This window comes from Bufo gargarizans, chromosome 1 (genome assembly GCF_014858855.1).
Source record: "Bufo gargarizans isolate SCDJY-AF-19 chromosome 1, ASM1485885v1, whole genome shotgun sequence".
Taxonomy (NCBI): Eukaryota; Metazoa; Chordata; class Amphibia; order Anura; family Bufonidae; genus Bufo; species Bufo gargarizans.
The window spans coordinates 658,520,986-658,539,742 of NC_058080.1; the positions used below are offsets into that span (position 1 = coordinate 658,520,986).

The window sequence follows — 18,757 nt, forward strand, 5'->3', positions numbered from 1 at the left end:
CCAATTTGACAGTCCCTCTGATAGAAGCGAATCTGCACAAATGTTATCACCCTATAACAAAACGGACAGGACCAAGCAGGTCCACAAACCTCCTCTATGGATATGTGTTTTATGCAGGAAGGGGAAGGGTGGAAAACCTCTCAGGTAATGTAGAACCAATCTGGAAGTTTGATTACAGTATGACTATCTACTGATTTCCTATGATTGCAGGTCACACTTATCCCAACTCACGATTCAGAAGTGATGCGAGAATGGTACCAGGAGACACATGAAAAACAACAGGACCTTAATATTATGGTACTAGCGAGTAGCAGCACGGTCGTTATGCAAGATGAATCCTTCCCAGCATGCAAAATTGAACTGTGAGATCACTGCCCGCTCCTTTACCCTAACACAGTGATTACCAGAAATGTCACCCACAGATTAGAACTACCTTCAGAACTATATCTTGCCCACTGCTAGCCTGTGTCACAGCGACACAGATGTCAGTAATATATTATCTCCATGGCAAACTATAAAGCTCACGTCACTGCAAGCTCTGCTGTCCAGGTTTAATATACAGGTTTGTAGGACATGCTCTTGTACACATTCATTCAGCTTAGTCCAGGATGGGAACTTTTTCTTCAAGACAGTAGGAGAGACCTGGAGAAGAAGGACCTGTGCAATGGCTCATGACTGTGGCATCTCTCCGTCAGTACTGATGGGCTAATTTCTACATAAAGTTTTGTTATACATTGTCATTTGCAGGTACAAAACTAGGGATCTGCAAATTGGAACCAGGAGGACAGTTGGTTACTATCAGTGTTTGGTGTCTTATTGTAACAGGGCCTGAGTTTTGTTCCCTCCTTCCTTCAAAACAGGTGCTAAAATTGGCAAACAAATTCAACGGCCCAACCACTTCTAATATTGGTTATATGTGTAATAGTATACCTGCTATAGTCATGCCATGATAAACATACCTGTACAGGGTGGAAGAAAAAAAAAAAGCATTGTGTCTGAGGCATACTCCCGCTAAATTAATCTTACCAAATCTCAACATTTCGCACATTGTGAATCACAGTCGGTACACAGAAGCAAAAAACCAAAGCACTCGGGAGTACATTTGGTAGCTAATTTGCCTTAGGAAGTGACTTGAATGTACAAATATACTTAATGCACTTATTTTTTAACTTCAGTCAGCAAGTGTACAAAAGTATGCAAGGTCGTCAATTCAGAAGTGTGTGCATGCTTTGCAGGGTGGCAATTGCTTCGCTGACGGAACACACCAGGGCGACCATTATTCTACTGCGTTAATACACAATATGAGTGTCTGAGGATTGCTTTGCCAGGCAAGTTGAAGATTCAGTGGTCCTTTTCTTTTGATCCTTGTTGGCCCGACCTTCCCATGTTACCTTTGTTTTTACGTAGATTTTCCTGGACGATGTACAGACCCCTTTTTTAATATGTATAAACTACAAACTTCATTTACATTTTTGAGTTCGCAAGCAGATTTATTTGCTTGCCTTGGCTGTATGACGTTCCTGAGGAAAGGAAAATTTCTGATTTTAAGAGTGGTTACTGGTAGTTTTTTCTTCTTATTCTTCCCTTTACTCCCAGTATTGAATATCAGTGGATGGCAAAGACGTTGCATATAATTCTTCCAGGTCTCATTGACGCTGAATTAGTTTTATCTACAGAACAAAAGGATTTGTCCAAGATCAGAAAACAAGGATCCATTTATTTTATTGCTACGTTTGTCCATGGGCTTGGTCTGGTATTGCATCTTATGACTGTTCTTTTCACTGTGGCAGAGCTGCAATGCCAAACATGTCCCATGGACAAAGGTGGAACTGTTTCTTTGAAAACAGAGCCTTTTTTCCCCCAAAATTCTAGACATCCCCTTTAATCGCAGTCAGTTGAGGAGGATATATAAATTTGCCTCATTCTTATGAGCACTGGTCACCAAACTGTAGTTCTTTGCAAAACTACAATTCCCAGCCATAAACTGTCAGGTCATGCTGGGAGTAGGTCTGCAACATCTGGAGGGCTTCAGATTGTGGCCATTGCTTTTGATGGGCTACTTTCTCATAAACATTGTCACATGAAGTGGTAGATGGTTGCTTCCTACAGTGCATGGGTTGTGAGTGCATCTTATGGCTTTTGCTTATACACATGACAAGACCATGACTGCAGCTTTATCAGCGAAGGTATTGAAACGTAAAGATTTTATTGGATAAATCAATGCTTTAAGTTATTTAAATGCACTGTCCTATTCACGATTTGTGATGCCACTGAATTGATGTGTTTTTGTGTTATAATTTGTCATATATTTATTTTATACTATATTATTTGCACTGTTATTTCTGGTACTGTTTTGGACTTGTTTAGTCCAGTTAATGCTGTGAATTAGGACTTTTTTTTTGTAATAAGCAATGATATTTATTGCTTTGCTATGTATGTAAGATCATATAATAGTTTGCTGTTTTTGAACAGATTCTGGTCATAGGAATCAACATTTTTTTTAAAATACTGGATGGTAGGAATAAATTAAATGGAATACACTGGAATGTAACATACACAGTTAATTCTGCCCTACAGGTGGGTTCACTTGCACTGCCCATTTATATGTTACATGGGGAAACACAAAAGTCATGGTAAAAACTGAGTTGCCGCACCCAATATCTCCTCTTTCATCAAATATGGCCTACTATTAGATCTCATTAACTTGCTTGTAACACTTAGTCAAGCAAGTACCTCCAACTTGCATGTGAGGTTCTTCTAGCAAAATACAGATTGAACAGTTAAGCTGGATTTTCACATTCAGGTTTTTATGATGAAATCTCTGAAGCCAAAGCCAGGGAAGTATTCAGGAAGAAGAGAAGATTCAGCCTTTCCTTTAAACATGTCCATTTATGATCTACTCCTGGTTTTTGCTTCAAAAACTGCATTAAAAAAAAAAATGAGCGTGAAAACTGAGGCATACAGAGCTGTGTGTGGTCATCCTAAAATTCAAAAAGTTCTTGATATGTTCAACCAGGAAGACATTCAAGCTGCTACTCATTGGCACGCACATATTTATCGAAATGGATCTACAGTTCTTAAAAGTATTGTATAAAATTAGAAAAAGATGACTACTTTATTCCAAAGACAGCACCACTATGGTCTGTAGGTTGTGTGTGGTATAGAAGCTCAGCCACATTCACGTCAATGTGGATGAGTTGTAGTACCAGACAAGGGTGACGCTGTTTTTGGATGAAAGCTTTTTTCAATTTAATATAAACCTTTTAAAATGTAGCATTGGTTCACTTATGTACTAAATACATGATACCGTATGTTGAGATCTAGCATTTCAAGTATGGAGAGTTGCTTACAATAGTCAAAACTATGAGGTCCCAAAGTGCTTTGACAAGTCTTGGCCAAGAAGGATGGGTAACTGGAAACCTGTCAAAAGACTTGTTCACGGGCAGAATCTACAATTCAAAGCCTGTTGAATCGAACATGTAGGAGCAGAAGCATAATAAAACTTTTCAGGGAAGCTATTCGAGCACTATGTAATTACACGCCATGTAAGTGATCCATGGAAACTCGTGACAAGTGACCACGCCTGCATTCAATGTACAGTGCATACTTATTTCCTGAGCATGCTGAATTAAAAGGCAACGTATTCACTTTATAAAAGAAATCACCAGAGAGGATTCCTCTTTTTGCCTTTACTGGTCAATTCATGTTACTTAGCATTTAACTAATTGTGCCACATAAAATATCCTTTGCATCCTTAAAACAGGTGTCAGTGTAAATATTCTCGGCTATTAGAATTATGAACATTAATAGACTTTTTTTTTTCTGATGCCACCAAATGTATTGTATGTTTTGTAGGAATACAGAGTGATTGCAGGACAATAACGTCTCCTATGTATAGATCACATTCCAGATGATAAAAGTAGAGTTTTATTCTTTGTAACTGTATTATGAAGGGGTACAAGATAGTGAATGAAAGCTGATGTTTCACGTAAATGGTCCAGATTTTACTCATAGGAAAATAGATTAATACTGCAACTTATTTTAGGCCTGTCATTGGCACATGGTGGGAGCCACCACATGTTCTCCCCTGGAGGACGGGATTAGTTGTATGTGATCATGACACCACTGAGATGACTGAAGGGTTGTACAGAACATTCAGTCAACCAGAAAACAGGAACATGGCTTTCTTGTTTGGTGATATAGGCAGAACGGATGTATGTACTAGTACAGCCATGTTACAGCCACACCACAAGAACATCTCATGGTTCAACAGAACCATACTTAGATCACCACTTGGTTCTATGGTGAACTCATTTTGGTTCAGCTGAACCGCAGGGATTCTGAGTGTAGCAGCTGTGATATGGATGCTAAAATGTGTTGTTTTAGGCTACGTTCACAGTAGCGTTTGGAATCCGGTAGTCTGGTCCAGCTGAGGATCAGGCTACTGGTGCTCCGCTATCTGGCATTGCCATATATGACCATGTACCGCTGGATCCCCATAGACTATGATCCAGATGCTTTTCCAGGTTTAGGCAGGACAATAACCGTTGCATTCAACAGTTTTTGGTCAGCTGGCATTTGGGCCAGATCAGCATGCTTCAGATGTGAACCTGGCCTTAGGGGACTAACTGCGTATCATCAGCATTAATGCCTACCAGTCTTCTGTGTGTAGGTCTAGCTTCACACTAATCTTGAGCTACCTACATCAGTGCATACAGCTTTATGTCCAGGGTGCGTTTCACTGTGTGCTTGACAAGTTCAGTGCCAGGAAACAACTGGAATTCTTGGATATAGCATTTGTCATTTTACTTTATAACAGACATAACATTTAGGTAGTTCCAGGCCAGTGACACTACCCTTACCATTAAGGACCATCCAACGAAGCTATGCTATAGACTGGGATGAATATGATTATTTGCATACCCATTAAAGACTTTTTACATCATACCATTTTATTCCAATAGCAATTGAACAAAATCCTAAGAACAAACCTAGATATACACTTCTAACTCCTCAGTGAAATATACGACGGCTGACAGGCTTTGTTCATAGTTTTGGATAAGACGTGTAACAAGAGTGATTCTAGAAGAAGTGAATATAAAGGATTCACACGAGCTTCTCCGCACTACTATAGCTTCAGGCTTCGGATGCCAAGGAGCCGGTGTAACATTCCCTCAAGACTGGGCTATTATAACAAGGAATAATTGGCAGCAATGAACTATGCTAATGCTAACACGTATGCATGCTGCGGTCTATCTTCCAACTCTTGGACAGGATCAGTCTTGTGGCTGGCTGGGAAGGTCCTCACTCCTCTCTCGTTCTGAATGGTGTTTGTGTCAGTCTGCAGCTGTATATGGTATCGTCTTATAATCCCGCATCACCTCTATTCTACCGATTCATATCTAATGTAGAACATTAGTTTACAGTGAAGTAATATGTAGTGCTTTTATGATATTTGTGTGCAATACCCCACTTTCACTGAGGATATTTGATGTAAAGGAAACAAACTTGGTTCCTCAATAAATAAAAAACAATCAAATGTAGTATTTCCTTGTGTGTTATTTACCTGAATGTGACATTTTCTGCATTGCACATTAGGCTTTTATAGGAACATCAGCCCATGTTTAATGTTGGAGATGCACCCTGAATTCCAACTTAATTTGTGGCAAAATTTGGCACAATTCGCAGCATCTCATTTTCAACACAATTGTGGCAGACATGAGCCACAAATAATAATCCACTGCACTTAAAGGGGTTACCCAAACCGGGCCCCTTATACTGGTCATACTTACCCCGCTCCCCGACACCCGTGACGCTTCTGAGGCCTGCATGGCCCCCGCTGCATCTCTCCATCGAGCGGATCAAACATCCGCCGGGAGGGGGGGGGGGGATTTGATCCGCATGACAGGGAGATGCAGCAGCGGCCATCCGGGCATCAGAAGCGACGCGGGTGCTAGGGTAAGTATGACCAGTATGAGGGGCCTGGGCATTTTGGGGGGCATTATAGGGGTTGGATAACCCCTTTAAGATGTGCCATTTTGGTGTGGAGAAATTATCTGAGCCTAGTCTGACAAAGGGCGTAACTTAATGGAAAATGGGAGTGACTATCGGAAAAGAAAGAGGATGTGGCTAAATATGTGACATTTTGTGCCAAAATTTAGGAACAAGATTCAATTGCAAGGTAAGCCAACCAATAGGTGGTAGAAAGTTAGACAAAAGTGTCTAAACCGTGCATCAAATTTATTATCCAGCTTCAGCCACTGTGACTTAGACCGCCTGCCTCCATTTGTCTTGGGGTTCTGTGACCTGCACCAAATTTCAGCACAACCGAGTCCAGTGAATAAGTCACACTCTGAAGTATAAGACTTCATTGAACCTGCTGTAATTTGGCTGCGTTTTATAGTCAGTATTATGGCTACAAATCCTTGTCCAAAGATGGTTCTAAGGACCAAACAGCATCATAGATCCCTACAAGTAAAATGTAGAATTACACGACTACAGAAATGGGTCTTTTTATAATCTATCATTTTTCCTTCCATTTTTTTTTAAATCGGTAATTAGTAGTGATGAGCGAGCATGCCGAGTACCGGTTCGTCTTGAGCATCGCTATGCTCGGCACGTGGCGGTACTTGGCCGAATACCCTGTGTGCTCGTCGGATTGCTCAAGTCTCCACCCCGCACGTTTGGCACCTCCTGAAGCATCCAATCAGCATTCAGGTAAGTAATTCCCTCCAGTGTAATGCCATAGCAATAAGCCTTACACTGGTTGGCTGGCCGAACCACGTGGTACTAGTTTATATAGGAGCCGATGTCCCGCGTTCGGATCATTCAGCGTCAGGGACAGCCAACAGTAGGCAGGGACCTATAGCGGTTTGCTGAAATTACAATGATTGAACTCCCAAAAAGCTCTTGAAAGACAAAACAGTCCTCTTCAGGACTAAAGTGTGTGTTTGACAGCAGTGGAGCATTTTTTTTATTTTTTTTTAACAAGGGTTAAATTCGGCAGTATTAGGGACTGGCGTCTGCAGGAAGGGACAGATAGTGCACGGCTGGCTGGAAAATCGCTGTGTTCAGTACCAAAAAGCTTTCAAAAGAAATAAATATTACATATCAGTGCGATCTACAGTACACCATCAGAAAGCAGTGCGTTTAGCAGAAATTCTAAAAAGGGGCTTATTCACTAGAGTGCCTGTTAGAGAGATACACACCGCTCCATCATCGAAATTTATTTTTCTGGGGAAATTACCTAATTTGTGCCACATCTGTGTGCGCACTCAATCCACAAATGTTATATACAGTATTCCAGCCTAGAATCGATTCTTTTTGGGACAAATTTCCCTAGTTTGGGTCACATCTGTGTCTGCATTTAGTCCGCAACCATATATACAGGAATTCAGCAGAGAATTATTTTTATTTGGGACAAAAATCCCTAGTTTGGGTTTCATCTGTGCGTGAATTTAGGCTGCAACCATATATACAATAATTCAGCACAGAATTCTTTCTATTTGGGACAAATTTCCCTAGTGTGGGTCACATCTGTGGGTGAATTTAGTCCGCAACCATATATACGGTAATTCAGCAGAGAATTCTTTCTATTTGGGACAAAAATCCCTAGTTTCAGTTTCATCTGTGTGAGAATTTAGGCCGAAACAGTTATATACAGTAATTCAGCATAGATTTTTTTCTATTTGGGACAAACTTCACTAGTTTTGGTCACATTTTTGTGTGAATTTAGGCACCAACCATATATACAGTTATTCACCAGAGAATTATTTCTATTTGTGACAAATATCCCTAGTTTGGGCGACTTCTGTGCGTGAATTTAGACTGCAACCATATATACAGTTAGTCACCAGAGAATTATTTCCATTTGGGACACATTTCACTGGTTTTGGTCACATCTGTGCGTGAATTTAGGCCGCAACCATATATACAGTAGTTCAGCAGAGAATTATTTCTATTTGGGACAAATTTCAGTATTTTGGGTCTCGTGTGTGTGAATTTAGTCCACAACTATATATACAGTAATTCAGCAGATAATTATTTCTATTTGGGACAAATTTAACAGTTTTGTGCCAAATATACTGTCCATGTACTGTGGATTCATGTGACAAATACTCTATCACATTTGAAAAGAATGTCCGTTGTGCCAATCTAATAAATAATCTGTTCAAAATCTAGTGTCCATAGCGCATGGCTCTCAGTTTCAAATACAGTACCACATGTGAAAACAGTGTATTTTAGTGAGAAGTAAAATATTTGTGCCACATCTACTGTGTGTGCATTTCATACATATTACTAACATATACTGTACTTCATCCGCAGACGGTGTATGGTAGTCTGTGACATTATCAGAGCTACATCCCCTGTGTAAAATGTGCGCATCCAAAATACCTGTTCTAATTGATTGGCGCGTACACGTACATATCCTACAATACTGTAGGTGTTAGATACTTTTAAGCATATACAGTACAGACCAAAAGTTTGGACACACCTTCTCATTCAAAGAGTTTTCTTTATTTTCATGACTATGAAAATTGTAGATTCACAATGAAGGCATCAAAACTATGAATTAACACATGTGGAATTATATACATAACAAAAAAGTGTGAAACAACTGAAACTATGTCATATTCTAGGTTCTTCAAAGTAGCCACCTTTTGCTTTGATTACTGCTTTGCACGCTCTTGGCATTCTCTTGATGAGCTTCAAGAGGTAGTCACCTGAAATGGTCTTCCAACAGTCTTGAAGGAGTTCCCAGAGATGCCAAGCACTTGTTGGCCCTTTTGCCTTCACTCTGCGGTCCAGCTCACCCCAAACCATCTCGATTGGGTTCAGGTCCGGTGACTGTGGAGGCCAGGTCATCTGGCGCAGCACCCCATCACTCTCCTTCATGGTCAAATAGCCCTTACACAGCCTGGAGGTGTGTTTGGGGTCATTGTCCTGTTGAAAAATAAATGATGGTCCAACTAAACGCAAACCGGATGGAATAGCATGCCCTGGCAAGATGCTGTGGTAGCCATGTTGGTTCGGTATGCCTTCAATTTTGAATAAATACCCAACAGTGTCACCAGCAAAACACCCCCACACCATCACACCTCCTCCATGCTTCACGGTGGGAACCAGGCATGTAGAGTCCATCCGTTCACCTTCTCTGCGTCGCACAAAGACACGGTGGTTGGAACCAAAGATCTCAAATTTGGACTCATCAGACCAAAGCACAGATTTCCACGGGTCTAATGTCCATTCCTTGTGTTCTTTAGCCCAAACAAGTCTCTTCTGCTTGTTGCCTGTCCTTAGCAGTGGTTTCCTAGCAGATACTCTATCATGAAGGCCTGATTCACACAGTCTCCTAACAGTTGTTCTAGAGATGTGTCTGCTGCTAGAACTCTGTGTGGCATTGACCTGGTCTCTAATCTGAGCTGCTGTTAACCTGTGATTTCTGAGGCTAGTGACTCGGATGAACTTATCCTCCGCAGCAGAGGTGACTCTTGGTCTTCCTTTCCTGGGGCGGTCCGCATGTGAGCCAGTTTCTTTGTAGCGCTTGATGGTTTTTGTGACTGCACTTGGGGACACTTTCAAAGTTTTCCCAATTTTTTGGACTGACTGACCTTCATTTCTTAAAGTAATGATGGCCACTCGTTTTTCTTTACTTAGCTGCTTTTTTCTTGCCATAATACAAATTCTAACAGTCTATTCAGTAGGACTATCAGCTGTGTATCCACCTGACTTCTCCACAACGCAACTGATGGTCCCAACCCCATTTATAAGGCAAGAAATCCCACTTATTAAACGTGACAGGGCACACCTGTGAAGTGAAAACCATTTCAGGTGACTACCTCTTGAAGCTCATCAAGAGAATGCCAAGAGTGTGCAAAGCAGTAATCAAAGCAAAAGGTGGCTACTTTGAAGAACCTAGAATATGACATATTTTCAGTTGTTTCACACTTTTTTGTTATGTATATAATTCCACATGTGTTAATTCATAGTTTTGATGCCTTCAGTGTGAATCTACAATTTTCATAGTCATGAAAATAAAGAAAACTCTTTGAATGAGAAGGTGTGTCCAAACCTTTGGTCTGTACTGTATAACATTTCATATTAAGAAGAGGGCCAGTATGGGACGTGGAAGTGGCCGTGATGCTGATTGTTCATGTAGAGGCTGTGGCCCTGGGCTCAATGTAACAGAGTAAAATAATGTAGATGAGGGTCTCCAGGTGCGCTAACCCTCTAAAACAGTGAAGGCGATGGCAAACCTTTTAGAGACTGAATGCCCAAACTGCAACCGCAAACACACTTATTTATTGCAAAGTGCCCACACGATCATTTACCCTGAATACTACAGTCCAATATAGTATATCTTCCATGTTCCTTATTATTTAGCTATAGTGGCCTGCCTACAGTCAATGTGCTGCCTGTGCCATTCATGCAAGTTTGTGCCACGTGTCCAGCTTGGACACCCAAAAGTTGTAAGGCACAGAGGGATCATCGAGGACGCTGACACGGTCTGCTATGTACTCCTTCACAATGTTTCCCTCCTTGTGACACTAGGCCGCGCATCAGGGTGAGGGTGCTGGTGGGGTGTCATTAAACTGTCCCACGCCTTGTAGAGTGTTGTCCTGCCTCTGTTGGAACTGCGACGTGTCCCCCTCGTCTCCCCTCCTGGGTTGGCCAAGAAACTACGTACTCTGCCACCAGCGCTGTCAGCTGTAAATATTTCTGCAATGACATTCTTTTCTGTTATTATTATAGTTTTTTGTTTGTATTATAGTTGGTATTATAATTGTTATTATGGTTTATGGTTGTAAAATATGTTATGGTTATTTATGTGTTAATTAACAGGCCCTGCCATTGGTTTACCTCCACTGTTGTCATATGGAAATTTTCTAAGCAATTTTTAAAAAAGGACATTCTGTTATTGCATCGTTTTGCTCGTCCCCTCCTCCACAGGAATGAGAGATGAGAAGTTCCCTTTGTAGAAGGGGGGGGGGGGGGGGATAAGATAAGGGTGAACAACCAGTAATCCGTGTTGTCTAACATGCGTGTAACGCACGGGTCGCGGAAAAGGCAGCCTAACATGAAGTCAGCCATGTGCCAGATTCCCAACAGGCAAGACTTCGCTGTCGTCATCAGGAGGATGACTCTCATTCTCCTTATCCTATTCCTCCTCTCCTGCCCATCTATGCAGAACAGATGGAATAAAACCTGCTATTGCTACTACCCTCTGCAGCCTAGGCAACTGTCTCTTGCTCCTCCTCCTCCTCATCCAATCCACACTGAGAAGCCGAACTGATGGTGTTCTGGCTATCACCCTGTGTAATGTCTTCTCCCTACTACCACCTCTTCCACATGTGAGGCATCCGCCTTCATCGTTAGCAGCCAGCGTTTCACTGGACACAGAAGTGGTATGGTTCGGGTGATAATGGCGGTATCGCCTCTCGCCATCATCCCTCAAAGTTGCGTAAAACCTCACAGAGGTCAGACATGCAAGAGCATGTTGCAGCTGGTATTCCACTACTGCCCTCTGCTGCTCACAAAGCCTGGACCACATGTAGAACGTAGTGTTCCAGCTCGTGCTCACATGGCACAATAGTCTGTTAGCTGGCAAATGCAAGCGCTGCAGCAGCATTGCCAAACCAACGGCAGCTGTAGATGACTTTTGGAAATGGGCACACACACAGCGCACCTTCACCAGCAGCTCAGGCAAAATGGGGGAGGTTGGGAGAAAAATGAGAACACGTGGCCTAGGCATGGTATGGCCGGATCCCGGACATTAAGGTGGGATCCACATGGCCATATCAGCATTTGCCCCATGTACAATTTTACCTTCTTCACTGGGCAGAGGTTGTTTTCTGCCCCTGTGATGGCCCTGATTCGCTGAGGGCTGGGCCTGTTATGTTCCAGGGTTTCATGTTTTTATTGTTATTGTTTGATTTTCAGATTAGGCTGTAAAATAAAATATGTTATGGTTATTTATGAGTTCTTAAAAAGATCATGCCATTGGTTTACCTCCACTCTTGTTTGTTAGGTCTTTAGTTATATTAGTGTATACATTTGGGATGTTTGTTGTGTATGGTTTTATATATGCTGTATCATCCACCAAGTGAAACACTAATTGCCATTCCCCCCCCCTCCCCTCCCGTCATCTTCTTCTGGACGCTTAAGAGTTTGGGGATCAGTGCATAAGATATCCTCATGTCCCTCTTGAGGGAAGGTCAGCTCACCTGCAGGCCCTCACCTAAAAAAAAATTTGGGGTCAACTGACATGGTATATTATTTTCTATGTTTCAGACTTGGAAGGAAACTGATTTGTATTTTTATATAGTGGCACAGGGGTGAATATTTCAATGTTTTTATCTTTTTTTGTTTTTTTTTTAATGTCAGGCTTGACTCCATTTTCTCCTCTCTCCTTTGCAGATGCCTTTTCAGGAGATATTAGACCCTTTCGCATTTGGGGCCTGGAGGAATTACAATTGTATTGCTTTTTTCATTGTATGTGCCACTTTCCCTAGATCTTACTTTGGGGTAGACAATAGAATTCCAAGATAGTCAGATAGCAGCTTGTAATTGTGGTACAGTTCCATAATGTAAAGAGGCAACAAATGCTGACCGCCATTCAGTGTGCTAACTCACGAATATCGCGATGTGTTCGGACCGAACACCCAAACACTTTGGTGCTCGCTCATCACTAGTAATTAGGAAACATACTTTACATTTTTGCAAATTTTTTGCACAAGTGACATTTTTGTGCAAAGAATCTTGGAAAAAAAAAAAAAAGTGGGCAGGGCTTAGCAGAAACAGCATGGCCTCTGCGGTCCAAAAGATTTACTATAATTTACACTAGAAGCTGGAGAAAATTGCAAGACAAATTTATGCTAGCTCATAGCTTTTTCTGACACATGGACTGCCAGAAGCTGCTCTAAATTTAAGAGGCTTGCGTGTCTTAATAAATTTGGTTCCTCTTATGCCAGCACACCTTTTATCACGACTGGCATCCTTAATGCTAGTCTTGATACATTCCTCCAAAATGTCCAATATTAAAAAAGGAAACAATATAAAAAAAAAAGGTTAAAGGGCTTGTTCAGCCTCTAAATTTTACGTTATTTGGTACAAAATAAATTAAAGGGGTTCTTTGAGACCAGGAACCTAAAGGAATTTGCCATGGTGAAAAGTACCATGCTCAGGGTCCAGCACCAAGCTTCCGCTGAGTCACAGTTCCAGGTCAGCAGGGACAGGGTCCATAAACGCCACAGCTGGAAGCTTGGCTCTGGGCTTTTACTTTTGCACCATGCTCAACTCTACAGGTTCGCGGTCTCAAAGAACTCCCTTAAATCAACACTCACCTTACCATTACCCCACCACCCGTTCCGAGGATTCACAGTCCCCAGCCAGTCTTTGCTTCCGGGTTCCACTTCACATGCAGGAAATGATCAATCACTGGCTGATGTAGGTCACCGCTGAGCTCTCCGATTGGTTGTTTGCTCATTTCCTGCATGTCAAAAAGAATCCAGAAGCAGAGACAGATGGGGAACTGAGAAGTGTCAGGGATCGGTAAGGGGAGTATTGACTTATTTTATACTACGGAGAGCCTAATTTATTTTTTTTTTTAAAGAAGTTGAGACAAACAACATTTAATCTTGACTAATTTTCCTTGAAAATATAGGGGGTCATTTATTAAGACCGGCATTTTAGACGGCGGTCTTAATAACCCTTTTACCTGGGCGATGGATACACCGAAGTTATGAAGAGGCGCCGGCTTCTACATAACTTCTGTGTAGAAAATTATGAATGAAGCAGGACTACCGACCCATCACCTTCCCGCCAAGCCAACTTTTAGAACTGCCGTGAGTGGGGAAAAGTCACAGATTGCGGCGCAAAAATCTACGCCAGAAAGACACCTAATATATATTTTTCTGGATAGTAAATGACCCCCATAGTTCCTATATCGCCTCATTAAATGTCTTCCTCTTCTTTGCTACTCTAGCTTTTCCCTTTTCAACAATGCATTACTAGAACAAATCCATCCCTCATGGTGACACACTGGTTAAGCCACTCCACCTGTTTCTGAATGTGAATCACGATCCCTGAGGCCATGTTTTGTTATCTTTAGGACGTCTCTATTACAGTCCTGACAGTAGTCGTTTCACTTCACACTTTTCTACCTCAGGACCAATTTATACTTCTGAAAGGACTTCTCACTTTATTATCGATAAGGCTAGGTTTACATTGGCATTTTTCATTTCTGTTGTTCTGCTCAGGTATAGGACAAGAACACAAACATAATGGCAGTGCCCCATCAGTCACATGACAGACACCAATTGGCCCAATGGGCTGCACTGACTATAATGGGGTCCGTCATTTAACCAGAAAGAACAGTGCAGCAGGTTGTGTTATTTTGTCTGGCACTTTTGATTACATAGGCTCCAGAGGCTCCTAATGAATCCATCTTTGTAAATGTTAACATAGCCTAAAGTGAAGCTTCAATAGCAATGTTTATACAGCAAATATAAAGTCAAACCATCAACAAGCTGGACAGCTGAACCTATTATGGCTTTACTTTTCACATTTATAGTATTTGTGAAAACCATGTTGCCAAAAAAGTGGGTTCTCTGTCTCGTTGATCTCTCCATTCATCTGTATGGGATTTCCAAAAACAGCAGAAAAAGCCTTCTTGGCTGTATTCAGAACCGCCATAGAAGTGAATGAAGAGATTTGCCAATGCATGGCCGCCTCCTCTCCATTCATAGTAGTTGTAGGGCAGGACTCCCCTGATGTGGGTACTGAGGCAAGACCCACATTTTTCAGACATTTATGGTTTATGCAAAAGACAATTTAAAGGGATTTTCCCTTAAGTCTCAAAAATACCAAATTTGCTGACACAGTTGATCTTTTTAAAATGTTTGAGCCTAACTTTTAGGGTAGATTCCCTGCCCTCACAAAAAATAAATAAATTCTAAGAAGTCTGAATGTGTATTTTTTTATTGTACAAATTTTAGACACAAAAACTGATAATTCAAATATGTTATGTATAAAACATAAGAAAAAACTGAACATAAAATTAATTATGTACTTCTAGCCTTGTATAAATGAAAATACATTACCTGCATGTCCCCATTACATTTAGTTAAGCGAACAGTAGTTTTAGGTGAAGGTCTTTTAGAAATGGTCATTTTTATACTACATAAGCATTTTGTATTGAAGAAGGCTACAGCATTCTCAAACATGGGTATTCTTGCTGGACTTGTACCACTACAGTGCCCAAATTTGAGACAATGCTGAAGCATGATGAGTGGCACACCAAATGGGAAACTGTGCCAGCTTCCAATGAAGGTATATACAATGGGCATGAGGCATGGAAGGTGTTAAGCAGTGGATTTGGCCCTGGATGCCAGCAGGGCTTCATACTGCAGCCTCGCCTTCTCCCTCAACTCCCTCTCTCTCTCGCTCAGTGCAGACTGTTCTTGCTCCCATTCCTTGAGACAAGCCTCATATTTTTCAATATCTGGCTTCTCAGATTCTGGCAACTTCTGCTCTACAAAGCTGGTAGTCAAGCTCACGAGGTTAGCAGGTTCAATTTTGCCAAGCGATTCCAGTTTTGTGCTTAGGTCCTGAATGGGAGACAAAAAGCTCAATTTAAAACAACTTCCCAGATCCAGAAAATGACTTTGCTGAAAGGGGTTCTCCGGGGAATTAAGAAAACGAAAATACTTAGATATTACTTTATTATCAATATATTTCCAAATACCTTTTATTAGTTATAATGGCTTGTTTTGTCTGGGGAGCAATCATTAGGAGAAATAAAATAGCCGCCGTCCTATTAGTACCCACAAAATCTGTCCTAATCACACATCAGGACAAGTTACTTCACAACACTGAGCTAAATAGCTGCCTTATCCTCCTCTCTGCTTGTCAGGGATTATGACTCTGAATACAGATAAGATCTTCAGCTGAATCTCTGTGGGAATGGCGTTCATGAGGAGACATGAAGTATTTTCAGTCATTTTATTTTCTTAATTCCTGTAGAACCCCTTTAAAGGGAACGTGTCATCAGAAAATTATTTTTAGAATTTTTGGTGATTTTTTTTTATTCCATGTCACTATATATATTTTTTAAATTGTATATAATCCTGCAATTTTGATATTTGCCACTAAGCCTAAAGTATGTTACAACTTTCTGTCTTTTGAAAGCAGCTATTTTGGCAATAGACACAGTAGACAGGAGATGACCCTATTGATTTACATGGGAGAGTTTTCTAGGCATGCTCTGTGACCTGTGCAGAGGTCAGGAGGGACTAGATAAGCTGTGACATCACCTACTGTGAATAGTGGATTCTGTGGCTCTATACAGAGGTGTTACTTCTCATTGTAATTCTATTAGACCTAGTGGCCAATGTGAAAATTGCTGGATTATATGCAATTTTTTAATATAGTTACGAGGAAAAATGACTTTTTTAAAATAACTCACTGAAATTTTAAAAAAATATATGTTTAAAGGGACCCTGTCGTGTTGAACATGGTGGTTGATCTGCAGGCTGCAGGATACAGAACAGGAGGAGCTGCGCAGATTGATATATAGTTCTGTAAGAGAAGATTCAGTGTAACTTGTATTTTTTTCATTTAAATCCCTGCTAATTCTGGACTTAGGGTCCTCTTACATGGACAGATAAATTGGCCATAAAGAGCAACAATATAGAAAGTCTACATTTTATAATAAATGTGTATTTCTGTGTTAAAGGGGTTATCCGAAACTATAAATTGCCCCCCATACGGAATATACTTAACCGGGTCCCAGCACCACTGCTGCTGCTTCTCCCCATGCACGGATGTTGGGGGAGAGCAGCCAATGGCAGGCAGGGACGTAGGATTGTGGGTGACGCTAGGGAGGCTCGTCCCCATCTACCATTGGCTGCACCATGACCCCCCCGGGGACTAGGAGTAACACGGGGACCCGGGTAAGTATATTCCGTGTCGGGGGCCCGGCATATCCCCCATATTTATAGTTTCGGATAACCCCTTTAAAGCAATTTGTGCTATCCTCCTCTCATGCCCACTGCATTATAACTGACAGGCAGACGCCCATTTGCATTTGTGGATGGGCAACTGACAAGCAATGGTTTATAAAGATGAAAAAAAAAAAACTGAGACAGCATGTCCAAACTTATGGAATTTAATCCAGATGCAACGTTTCGGCTTAAGGAAGCCTTTCTCAAGCATGACATGCTTGACAAAGGCTTCCTTAAGCCGAAACGTTGCATCTGCGTTACATCTGGATTCAATTCCACAAGTTTGGACATGCTGTCTCAGTTTTTTTTTTTTTTTCTATCTTTATTGTTCACACTACCTTTGGGGGATTTTACCACCCCCTTGGAGACGAGCACCCACTACTCTGATACTAAGGAGTGCTGTTCATCCTCGATTTTTGCAAGCAATAATTTATGTCAGCATAAAAGATAATCAATGACAAAAGCATTAATTAACAATTTGTCATTCGATTACTGCACATGTTTACCCTGGACAATAATTCTTAATGATCGCTAAAATATGGCCATTCAGCCGACTATCGCCACTTGGTGAAGTCCAGAGCGCCATGCTATTTACTAACTGACAATGCTCCCTGTATGACAGTGTATACAGAAGCATCTGTCAATCACTGATCCGTTGTAGAAAGAGCAGGGATTTAAAGGGAATCTGCCAGCAGCTTAGATCACGCTGGTCTTTGAAATATGCTGTGCCATTGGAGGATGCGGGTAATTTATGACGACCTGCGGGCCTTGTCATAAAATTAAGCGTCCCTCCAGCTGACCATGCAGGAGTGTGAAATCAGCGACTTCTTCCACCACTTTTCTGGCACAGGATGATGATTAATCCCCCCCCCCCCCCCCTATAGATTAACCTGTTGACCTCCTCCTGCTCAAGAACAGGACTGCATATGACACAACAGTCAGTGCAACGTGACTTGGCACTAAACAATGGATATATTGCTCAATAGTCAGATACATACAATATTTGAACCACTGAATCTATCCCTGTAAAACTAGAATTGTCACGCACCAGTTGCTAACACAGTTTTTTTTGCCGTTATGAAATCAGTTACAATATTATATGTAAATATACAGAAGTGTTCTAGTAATTTAGGGTTATCACCGCTGACTCAGACTTCTTGAAGAAGTTAGATGATATTTAGCATACAAGCAGACCACCCACATTCCAGTTTGTAGACGGCTAATGGGATAATGAGCTTTTTTCCATGTGCTATGAACACTCATACATGGTGGCTCTGCTATCTGACAGCCAGGGTGCTAAAAATATACTTATATCTCACCTGGCTTCCTATGAAACTAATCCTAGTGAGTGTGTGTGTCTGAGAAAGTCACTAGATTGGTTACAGGGACTAAAGTGAACGATGACGATCTCTGCAGAGCCGGCGAATACACTGAAGCACAATAAGCACTGGGAAATAAATTCAGTTCTGTGCCATTTCTGCAATAAATGTACTATGGATAATAAGACATTTTCCAGGACACTATGGGGGAGATTTATCAAGACTGGTGCTTTATGCCTATGCAGGCCTCATCATAAATTAGGCACATTCTCCAGCAGCCAGAGCGCCTAAACAGAAATCTATGACAGCTCGAAGCTGCTGTGGATTTCTGCCATCATTTGCACCAGAAAACTGGCTTAAAGGAAGATTACTTTGTCTTGACTGTTGGCCACGCACCTTTCCAGCCACTGTCTCGCCCCTTCTGGAAAAGTCAGA

The 18,757-nt window shown here is 41.4% G+C and overlaps 2 protein-coding genes across 2 annotated transcripts in view; one reads left to right on the plus strand and one right to left on the minus strand.

Annotated features, from left to right (window-relative positions):
• Nucleotides 1–5,543, plus strand: part of MAP1B (microtubule associated protein 1B) — an 87,759-nt gene extending 82,216 nt beyond the window's left edge. Inside the window, exon 7 of the mRNA XM_044276047.1 lies at nt 211–5,543. Within this exon, the coding sequence (XP_044131982.1) occupies nt 211–366 (156 nt within the window). The 3' untranslated portion in view covers nt 367–5,543. The remainder of the gene's footprint in view (nt 1–210) is intronic.
• Nucleotides 5,544–14,963: 9,420 nt separating this feature from the next.
• MRPS27 (mitochondrial ribosomal protein S27) overlaps nt 14,964–18,757 on the minus strand; it is a 97,540-nt gene continuing 93,746 nt past the window's right edge. Inside the window, exon 11 of the mRNA XM_044291757.1 lies at nt 14,964–15,608. Coding sequence (XP_044147692.1) covers nt 15,363–15,608 — 246 coding nt within the window. The 3' untranslated portion in view covers nt 14,964–15,362. The remainder of the gene's footprint in view (nt 15,609–18,757) is intronic.